General features: G+C 42.2%; 1 protein-coding gene across 1 annotated transcript; it reads left to right on the top strand.

The window, feature by feature from the left end:
* Nucleotides 1-8,487: 8,487 nt before the first annotated feature.
* Nucleotides 8,488-11,565, top strand: LOC117377843 (T-cell leukemia homeobox protein 3-like). The gene is made up of 3 exons (XM_033974347.2): nt 8,488-9,090; nt 9,798-10,035; nt 10,744-11,565. Exons 1-3 carry the CDS (start codon nt 8,664-8,666, stop codon nt 10,925-10,927), a joined length of 849 nt encoding a protein of 282 aa, XP_033830238.1. The 5' UTR covers nt 8,488-8,663; the 3' UTR covers nt 10,928-11,565.
* Nucleotides 11,566-11,571: the final 6 nt, after the last annotated feature.

Raw genomic sequence — 11,571 nt, 5'->3', positions numbered from 1 at the left:
AGAGGTCGTTAGCATGTGAAGCGCGGCTGAGAAAACAAGAAGGGGGAGCAAGCACAAAACAGGAGAGAAATCTTCATTTTGAAGCAATACTGATTAAATGGACGCACGGTCTCACTCATCGTCCAATATCCACGGACTTATTAAATACATGACATCACCATTTGTCTCTGGTACCATCAAGCTACTTTCCTGCTGCCATTATCCTCTCCTTGTTCTGAGTCCTCCCCAACTCTCTCCAGCGCCTCACCTCTCATAAAAAGCCTTTTTCTTGCTCTTCCAGTCTTTTCTGCACTTTCTGGGTTTTAACTCCCATTCCTCCCATCCCTCCTTCATGCTTGGGGGGCACAGTCCTGTGAAGGAATTTAATATGCAACTTTTATATGAGAAACCAATCGCATACGTCTGGGTCTATTGGGCTCGCAATCTATCGGCCCGGATGGCTAATGCAATAGAAAGAGCTGGGGCTATTTATCACACAGGGAGCTATCTTTTCCTCTGTCTCTCTCTCTCTCCCCCACTCTCACCTCGCTCGCTCTGTCTTTATTCAAGCCCAGATTCCAGGCTGCCACTAAATCAGGCCAACTATGAGCTATGGCTGCCCAGAGGGCATCTTCTCTTTTATAGAGGGATTTGGATTTTGTATCTACTGGTTCCTCAGTGGTCATTGTGACTGCACTAACGGAAGCTATAAACATTCAGCAAACCAAGACAACAACGTACACGTCCCTGTGCCCGGCAGTAATGACCACAGACATCACACTTATGAGCCAGCATGTATATATGAAATACATATCATCAAGGGCATTTAAAACAGCAGACTTGGGTGCAAGCGCTCAAGACAGAACCTAAGTACAGTGAAGGCTTGTGTCAGTATAGTCAAGGTTTTCACAACAAAACTAGTTCACATAACTAATAGTACACAACAATGCCACTTTAAAACTTTAGCTTTGAAAAGCAAAAACAATAGCACCAGCTCCACACCTGCAGCACTTAAAATGCCTCCTGAAAACCAAATTCATTTCAACAAATTAGGCCACATTACTGGCCACTATGTAATCGCTGATGGCAATTAATAAGAAATTAGTCACTATCAGCCCTATATTAACATCTCACCCAGGGGCCGCGGCTGGAAATTAATAACCCAAGATTCATCTGTGTTACTGTCTTTTGGCCTGCTCCCCCTCACACACACACACACCTACACCCACCTATACTATCCATGAATCACCTCCAAGACACTCATTTTTTTCTAAGTGGATCATCTCATACAATCTGCTCATGTCAGCGAGCCAGCTTCCACTTTACCAGAGTGTGAAACCCCGTCACACACACATACATGTCTACGGCTGTTTTTGCCCTGTTGGCTCTGCTGCATTTAGAACAGAATCATGTCATCAAAACTTTTTTTAAAGTGACCGAGCGATTTAGGAAAAGGCTTAGTTTATTTCAGGATTATCCAAATAATATTCAAACATTTTTAAAGTTTCTTGTTTGAATGTTTTTTGTTTGATTTTGTTGCGTTGATGGTGTTTACTTTTACACTTTTATTTGTGAAAAACTCAAACAATCTTAATCCCAGCCAGAGTCCCGTGCCACTCTTTTGGAGACGCTCCCGTGGCGTAGATTTGATCCTTCTAAAATGTAATTACGTGTGCTAAGTGCGTTTGAAAGGTGCTACCACAGAGTAAACGGTTGAGGGGGCACTGATGCAGAGAGATCCCGCCTCTAGGGGTCCTCACACCAATCAGCGAAGCACACCAAGAATCAATTAACACCGGTGGGAGGGGGCAGAGGGTAAGGCACCGCACACACTGCCCACACAGGGTACTGTCTGAGGAGATATCCATCACAACACACATTGAGGCCTATGCCAGCGCAGTGCATCCTGGAGAGGCCCGGGTGCTCGTGGTGTAAGGTTGGGGAACAGATTGAAGGTCAGTGGGGGGGTCGAGCCAGGGTCACCCCCGCCTGAGCGCTGTGTCTGTAGACTGGTTTATGCTCACTGAATGTGTGTGGATACAATATAAAGCTTGACCAAACCAGGCTGGCAGGCAGAAGTGAATAAGATGGATGGTGTTGATTCATCCTACAAATTCATTGCTCTCCTTGAATCCACAGAGAATAAATACATCCACCAAAATTATTAAGCAAGGGACCAAAAGAGTATTTCACATTTCATATTCTTTCCTTCTGTGGTGTCGACTTTTCAAGTGGAGCAACATGAAAACCATTCATCATAGAATCTTTACCATAAAATTATTGACAGAAAGACAGATGAGGGATTATATTTGTTACAATTTGTCACTGTTGAACAAAAGAAAATCATCTGTCATCGCAATCTTGAATTACAAAATCTCACTCAAGTGAAGAGAAACAAATTGGGAGAAGATAGTGAGACAATGCCTTCCTACTACAATACTGAAAAAGCCAAATAAAGTGATCAAAGAGTGTGTAGCATTTGCCCGTGAACACTGCACTGTGAAACCCCACCTCGGCTCTTCCTCTCCATCTGTTAGCCCTAGCACTGGCCTGCACTGCACCCCCTCTCCTGGTTTCCTCTCTGCTCCGCTCTGGCCCTTCAGCCCTCGGGGAGGTAAGGTGATCCGCCCGTGCTGGTGTAAGTGACTGGGATTAGTCTCCTTCTCTGTCTGTCTGTTTGATCCCAGCACTAATGACTCCAGAGGGACTGGCCTCTGATAATGGGAAATCAATGCAGAGAAGAGCGCTCCGGAGTGGCCTCACTTAGCTCAGGCTCTTTCACGCCTCAGAGCAAACTGCCCCTGTGTATCCCACTGTAACTGTGTGTGTGGACATGGTCACACAGGAAATGAGCATATGGACTGTTTTCAAAAGACCCCTCCCATGTGGGCAGTGTTTTAACGTTGCTCTGATAAGAGATCACTAGTTCCCCTCGGATATGAGGACGTTTAGAAATCAAAAATGATTTGGGAATAAAGATATTTATGTTTGAGTACAATCTCACCATTTTATGAAATAAATAATAAAAATGTGAAATATGAAGTATATAATAATCTATCTATATGAAGCTAATCAAAGGTGAGAGAGATTACATTTTCAGGGTCAATAAGCAACAATATGTTTGTGTGGCTTTGTGTATCCAATCAGTCACAGTCGTCAGCCTGGAGCTAGACAGGTGGGGCTGGTGGCATGAGGCTGGTGCCCCCCCTTACCCTGAGGGGCCAGAAGGCCCATAGAAGCAGGGGGCTGGAGTAGTCCCTCTGCCAGGCCAATAGAGCTCTATGAGCTGGTGGCAGCTGGTCCTCTGCCCCCCCATCACCACTCTCTCGAACACCCTATGGGCGAGGCAACAGGCAGGGTGACGAGGTCAAGAGGCAACAGAGAGAGGCTGGACATGCAGATAATCGTCTTTTATGAAGCGGAGAGAATCCAGACAGAGAGAGATGGACAACACGATGACGACACAATTCAACTGCACACGAGCAGTAATGAATTAGCACATTAGCAGCACATCCAGGGGTGTTCAGAGCACTCAGCTGCTTTTAAATTAACACGCATCCTGACACGACCCCGCACATGTGCCCATGAATTAATGAGTCGTCATTAAGTCAGTAAATGACTAAATAACATTATGAATCTGTTCAGAGCTGAATTACAATGATACCATGGTGTCATCACTAAGCAGACAAACTTTTACTTATCACTCAATAATAAAGATAAGCCAGGGCTTAGAGATCGTAGCAACAACCACAAAAGCAGAGCAGGCTGTGGGAAATACAATAGTTCAAACTCAATCCATGTGTTCCATTATCATCAGCTTCAAATGACCCTCATTAATGCTTTAACTCTGTCACATCCTCAGCTCTGTCTCCTCTCTCTCCCACTTTCCCTCTCTCTCTCTCTCTCTCCCTCCCTCTCTTTCTCTCTCTCCCTCTTTCTCTCCATCCCTCTCTCTCTCTCTCTCTCTCTTTCCCTCTCTCTTTCTGCCCATAACTCAGTGTGTCTGTGGTTAACTCACATCCTCCTCCTCTCTGTCTCCTCCCTGCTTTAACCAGCGTGAAGAGGCAGCCATGCATTCAACCATCAGACAGGCTAACATGCGCTGTACACTCATAGACACGTGCACACACACGCACACACACATACGCAGGCAGGCACACACACACATACACACACATACACACATACACACACCACATAAGGCATTGTTTCCTCACTAGTAAAGTATTTACAATTCAATGAAATGAATATCTAGTATGTCGGGGCATCTTTCCCTTGTTAAATATGCATGCTGATACAGACACATCCTGATTTGTGTACAAGAGCTATGTTCAGCTGATTGCTGCTTCCTCTTTTAATCACTATGTGTCTGCTGTTAACTGTCCTCCACTGAACTAATACATCACTCTCAAAGCAAACAATTCAGCTTTCATGAACAGTAAAATATGATTTCTTTTCCCCAGTAAAGTGCACGTGCTCAAGACGGCTTCATCTGGACATTCAAATCCAGCAGTCTCTGTGCAGCCCCATGTTTGACATTTACACTGACATTTAACATGTGCTTTTTAAATGTCTCACACTTACAGTGTTTCCTCAGAGCATTAGCCCAGTGACAGGAGCACAATATGAAGATGATGGCCCTAACCATGTCCCTTATGTGGATCCCATTGCTCTCTGCTCTCATCCAACAGTCCCACTGAGGATGTCAATATGAAACCCAACACGCAACGCTGGAGCAGAGCTTGGGTCCTGTTATAGACAAAAACACAGCTCTGTGTATTGACTGACTGCTGCCTGTATGCATCTGAAATGTTCATGTGTAAATTAGATTGAAATCAGATTATTTTTTTCCTCTCAACAAAGACTCATTCTACATAAAAACTCTTTGCTAAATGACTGAACTGTAACACATCAGTAAGTGTGCAGGGAGTTTCACCATGAAATCCTCCTCAGTGAGTGCTTATGAAGAAGAGGTAAACAGCTCCACAATGTTCAGTGACTGTTCACAATGGTAAAAATATAGTCACTAAAATATCATAATTGTAATTCTCGTGATTAAAAACATAAAGTCATTCACAGAATGTAAAAGAGCCTGAATATGCTGCAAAATAAAACACACATCTAGATGTTTCCATTGTATCGAAATTGTTAGGGCTGAAACAAGTTGATTGACTACTGAAATAATCATCACTGTAATAAATGATAATCATTACATAAACTCTGTCAAACATGCCACATGCCAAGGAGAGAGGATTTAGGACTTATTTAGACAAAATGACATCAAAATGACACATATAACATGTTTATTTAGTGTGTGTGTTTTTTAATGAAAAACATTTTGTCTGTAAATATGGCCTACTCCATCAAGTCCTCAAGCTGCTTTTGTGTCATCTGGTAAATATTTCATAAAAATCTCATATTTGCAGGGCTCTTGCAATCTAAACAACTAATCAATTATTTCAAAGAATAGATTAAACAATTAACAAAATGATCGTTAGTTGCAGTGTTCATAAAAGTTGCAGTGTGAATATCTGCAAGAACAAGTCACAATGTGCAACAAGAACAAAGCCAAATCATATCAAATTATACAACTGGAACAGATTAAAGCCACAAAAACGTTTAAAAAATCATAATAACGACAATTCAGAATTAAAATCTAGATTCAACTCAAACCCAAACCAAACTTTCTCACTGGTTGTGTTCAGCCTATGACTGGAGCAGTGTTGCCAACAGTAAAGCACATTTCACATCATTACTCCCAATGTAAGGTGATTTACAACATTGCTCTAGCGCTTGTAAAGCCCATAAAGCAGTGTTTATGCAACTTTTAAAAATCTACAGCCTTGTAAATGTTGTCAGATGGCCCATGCCAGTGTCTTTCAGCTTAATACTACCTATATTAAATAGTTTAAATATTTCATAAGGACGGTTTTTAGAGCGAGGGAGGGGAAATCGTTAGCTGCGGTAAAGTTTCATTAACTGGTCCCCGTTCCGCTGCGAGGCAAACTCATCTCCTCTTATTGTAATAAAACAATCTCTGCGCTCTCAGTGCTCTCCGCGCGCCACCGCTCTCTCTCCGCTCATCTCCCTGACTTTTACATCATAATAATACACTACATCCCCTTTAAATGCACTATTACTTACCGCTGCCTTTTCATATTGGAACATCACGGGCACTTTAGCGACAATATAAAAGCGTGTCATTCATTATTCACAAGCAGCCGGCCTCGTCCCCTCCTTTTTAAAAAGTCAGGCGCGCTGCTGAAATTGATAACGGCGAAGAGACGCGCAATAAAAACGCAGCCCCCGGGTACCAGAGCAGCAGCCCAGACCCCCCGATTATGCAGATCAAGTGGTAATTTCTCAAACAAATCGCACTCTTTCACTCTTTTGTTGTCGTTTCTTTTTGGACTTTTGGAATCACCGTGTCAGCTTTTAGATTGCCCGTGGAGAAAAAACGCCAGGATTGATGTGCGTCTTAATTGTTTGCCCGCTGCTATAGGCTTTTTCCAGAAACACTAAACATTTTGCCCTACACCAGACAATGACAAAAGCTTCGGGGTGTCGTTTCCTTTACCTTCAGACTATTTTCTTTTTGTGATGAAAGAATTATTATTGAGGAAATGGAAAAATGTGTTCTTTCAGACCGTCTATAAATTAATAAAGTGTGCCAAAGGGCGAGGCGGGGGTTGGTCTGGCGCGTTTTGGATAAGATGTAATACTGTGTTATCTCCGCAGGTCACCACTAATGTGTAATAATTACTTTTAATCATTGGATAACACCAGATTACTAACACTTAACACATGACCCGTCTGCCCTTCATGTTCATGATTATTTGTCTAGAAAAACAAACTGAGGTGTAGTCTATTTTACGCGTGATAAAGGGAAAATGATCTGAATGCATTGGCGTTAATTTACTTGGGTCGTTGTTGTTGTCAAAACCGGATAAACAAATAAGGGAAATGTCCATGAAGCTGACAGCTAACAGCCCCATCATCTCTCCCATCAAAAGCCACCGGTGAGCGCGCATATGGCACAGAGATGCGGCCAACGCTCAGACTCTGTCCATATTGCCAAACAAACACCTCGGGCCTTGTCCCGTCTCATATTGCTTCATAAGGTTTTATTGTGAGGGGCCAAGTGGCGTGTTTATATTAACTTCAATACAACGGCATATCTTTGCATTTTTGTGTGACGTTTTTAGCCGCAGACTGCACATTAATAGTTTAATAGATTTCATTTTGAAATAAGTGCCAACTTTGAGATTTAAGTTTCAATACAATAATAACTACAATTCTAAACCCAAAAAAAGACGCGTCATAACTTTCGTGTAGCTACATAAAGCTTACGAAATAAATGATAATTATTATTACACACCATCTTTCATCGTAAAGTGACTTGATTGGCTCAATAAGTTTCCCTGCTTAGTTTGTAACGCTGATGTAATGTGATAGCTTAAAAAGCCACCTGCCGCATCCACACCACGCGCGCATTTGTCTGTCCCACAGACAAGTTAGTGCAAATGAGATTATGGGGTCACTTTGGGCGCCTCTACCATTGAATGTGAGCGCTCAGCTACTACTTCCAGAGGCCGGACACTTTATCTGCAGTAGCCCATGGCTTTCCCTTGTCATCTCATTTAATGTGCCACAGCAACAAGGAACAAATAAGAGGGGCGCACTGAGCATCACAACTATTGGTTTTCCACGACCCTATTTAAACTAGGCCTAAATGCAGTATTATTTGTGCGTCATTGCGCATACACTGAATGTTTGAAATAAATTCACATTTTCCAATTAACTACTTATTTGGTCACTTATCCAATTTTCTAGTTTTCAGAATCTTGCAAACGTAAAAAATTCCACTGTCATTCTGGTTAACATAAACGCATTATAGTAAAACAAACACATATTTGGCACGGTTGTACTGGATACATTTCTATTCCAGTTAGACGCTTTTCATAAAGACTTATCATCGTGGATGTCACATAAACTTCACTCAATCTGTGCGTAAAGGACAAATTCCGCGCGCCCATGTTAGCGCGTAATGGTCGGTAATGGTCGCTATTCAATTTATCTAAAACATAGCCTGCTATTCAAATCATTATTTAGAACGTTTCATGTTTATATTCGGAACATAAACGGAGTTATACGGAGATGGAACAAATGTAAAAGCAGTGATCTGAGTGATTCCCGATGAGACACATTTCCATAAAGTTGTCGTCGCTCGTAACTCTTCATTATATTGATAAAGATGTTGCGCGTAACGGCGACTCGGAGAAGAGCCATTTGTTGACATCTAGAAGGTCTATCAGTCTAGCGCCGGTGGTTATGGGACATGTTGGTTATTGTGCCAAATAGAGGGCCCACTCCCATTAACTTTCAATCAGTCACGGTACTGGTAGCCAATGGAAGGCGCGCAGAGATGGAGGGGGCGTTTTGACGTGTGGAGAGGAGGACAGAGCGTCACATCTCTCTGAACGCCCATCAAAGTTTGAGCGCAGAGCATGCAGAGAGGAGAGTCTTTACAAGAGGCCTGCTGGTGCATACGGACAAGAGCTGGACACGAGCAGAGAGACAACGATGGAGACACGAGCAGCTTTGACTAAAGGAACAGTTTAACCAGGCTGTAAAGCAAATACAGAGAGCAGTCTTTTTTCTTTTGAAGCAGTACAAAGACGGAAATGGAGCAACCACCGAGCGCACCGAGTCCTCCTCCCAAACCGGCCCAGCACGAGCCCATCAGTTTCGGTATAGACCAGATCCTGGGCGCAGGAACAGAACCAGAGAGCGCACGCACAGCCGGACGACAGAGCGGCTCGGACACAAGTAGCGGAGATGGCTATTATAGTTTGGGGAGTCCAACAGGGGCCAGTGCGCCCTCTTACACCGCGCTCTCTATCTCCCTATCGGGCATCATGCCCCCAGTGGACGCCCCTGGCTCGTACGGGGAGAGTAGGAGTTTAGGGAGCAGGGGGGTTATTCGGGTTCCGGCACATAGACCCGTAACGGCTTCTGGACCTCCAACCCCCGTGCAGAGCGCAGTTCCTGGGTTCGGAGGGCTCTGTTTCCCCTGGATTGGGAACAGGTTTGCAAAGGATAGGATATCAGGTAAGACAGACTGTTGCTGTCATGAATATTTCACTAGAGTCAAATCGGCGTTTAACAAGCAGCACGTGTCCACAGGTTTAAGGGTTATTGACAGACAAGACTTTTCATTATTCATAAGTATCACAGAAACACTTTGAGAGACACTGCAAAAGCAGGAACTGAAAGACAAGACTTTAACAACATAATAGTGAGTTAATAGGCCTCCATTTTTATTCTTAGATTAAATATTTAAAAACATTTAGGCCTGATGCAATAAGCAAAAACAGAGCTTTAGAATTTAATGTCTGAAATAATATGATAAAATTCAAGAATTATTTTTGCACATTTGGACACGCACATTATTATTATTATTATTATTATTATTATTATTATTATTATTATTATTATTATTAGTGCTACTACTGTTATCTTTATTATTATTATCAGCATCATCACATAGCACAGGGGAGCCATGTCTGAAGTAAAAAATAAATAACTGCATAGTCTCCAATAAAGGGTTTAGCTATTTCAGCTAAAAATCAGCTAAAATCGTGTTTTTCTTATGACAAAGATAACAAAAATGCATGGTGTAGAATAGAATATGCATCTTTGATATTTCTTGTTACATTTACAGGCCTTTTCTTTGAGCCACATCACTTTTAGAAGACAGTTTTATTATTGCCAGTCATGTGCCAGTGTTTTTAACCATGTGTGTGTTTTACCTGCAGCTGCCCTGGTGCCGTTTGCTGTCACGAGGCGGATAGGACATCCATACCAGAACCGAACACCTCCAAAGAGAAAAAAGCCACGCACGTCATTTTCACGTGTGCAGATCTGTGAGCTGGAAAAGCGCTTCCACCGCCAGAAGTATCTGGCCAGTGCCGAGCGCGCCGCTCTGGCCAAGAGCCTCAAGATGACCGACGCACAAGTTAAGACCTGGTTTCAGAACCGCAGGACCAAGTGGAGGTGAGATTCATGAATTCATACAAAATGTTTCGAGTTTGTTCAGAAGATAAGAGCTAAAGTGACGGTGTGTGTGGTTTGGCTGTTATTAGCCATTTATTAGCAGAGTTTCACGTGGAACAACTTCACGCGGTAACGTCCTAATGTGTCACGTGATTTCAAGGTTTTATGACCCCAGGTGGCTCGGAACAAGATGCAAAAACTGAAATAAAAGTAGTCAGCCAGTACGATAATATAGACTACTGTTGGGCCAAGAGTAATGTCTAAAGTATAAGGTGAAGTAACAGGAAGTAAAAAAAAAATAACAATTAGGCCTGCGTTACATTGGCCTTCATATTATGGAATATATATATATATATATATATATATATATATATATATATATATATATATATATATATATATATATATATATATATATATATATATATATATATATATATATATATATATATATATATATATATATATACATACGTACACACAGATAGATAAATAGATAGATAGATAGATAGATAGAGTTATTTCGATTTTACAGTCAGTGGCCCCTGTGAGTTTATGTTTAGTTAAAATGTATTTGCGCGGTTTCACTTTGCCAAATTTGAAAAATATACCGTGCGTTTTAAAAACATGTTATTGTTTATTTTTAATTCATATTATCTTAAAAAGAATAAAAATGACCTTTTTATTTTGTTTTTGTGCCGTGTTCAGGAGACAGACGGCCGAGGAGCGCGAGGCGGAGCGTCAACAGGCCAATCGCCTCATCCTCCAGCTGCAGCAGTCCGCCCTCCAGAAGTCCCTCGGCGAATCAGCGGTGTCTGATCCACTGTGCGCCCACAACTCCTCCCTGTACGCGCTGCAGAACCTTCAGCCCTGGGCCGAAGAGCGGGAGTAGAGCCTCGAGCAAATGCACTGATTCCCAGACCCATTTTGTGACTTTTGTTGTGGAAGATGATGAATCTTACGCACAGTGACGAGGATTGCGTCTTCCTGACTTTGAATGTGGAATGTGGAAAATGTGCCCTAATCCGAAGGAAAATCTGGGACAAAATCCTTTATCTGGAACCTGTCAAACTTCATACGTGCCACCTTGTCATTGTTATCAGTGTATATGTGAAGAAAATGAAGACTCTTCTGCCTCTATGGACCCTTAGAAGGATCGAGAAGCAATATCCCACACATATTTCTTTCCATGTCAGTAGTTTACTCTTGGGCAGATTAGTTTTGTAGGGTTGTTTTGGGAAAATGGAAGCCCCCATAATAACGAGACAAAATGTTACGTTCAAAAATGTGTTTTTAATGATTTTCACGCTTTATTTTATTACCAACAAATGTCTCTCTACAATTGCAGATGAGAAGTACTTGTGATAAATGGTCTGCCACTTAGACCCTTTCACGTTGCATTTCTGGCTCCCTTTGTCCTATAGCACTGTCGCAATCAAACTGCTCCCCACTGTGAACTACAGTTAGATGATAAAAAGTCTCGAAAAATAATGAAAACGAATGTCAGCAGCAGAGTCATTTAAACACGGCTCGGTA

The sequence above is a fragment of the Periophthalmus magnuspinnatus genome, chromosome 10 (genome assembly GCF_009829125.3).
Source record: "Periophthalmus magnuspinnatus isolate fPerMag1 chromosome 10, fPerMag1.2.pri, whole genome shotgun sequence".
NCBI classification, from domain to species: Eukaryota; Metazoa; Chordata; class Actinopteri; order Gobiiformes; family Gobiidae; genus Periophthalmus; species Periophthalmus magnuspinnatus.
This window is presented reverse-complemented; position numbering and strand designations above follow the sequence as displayed.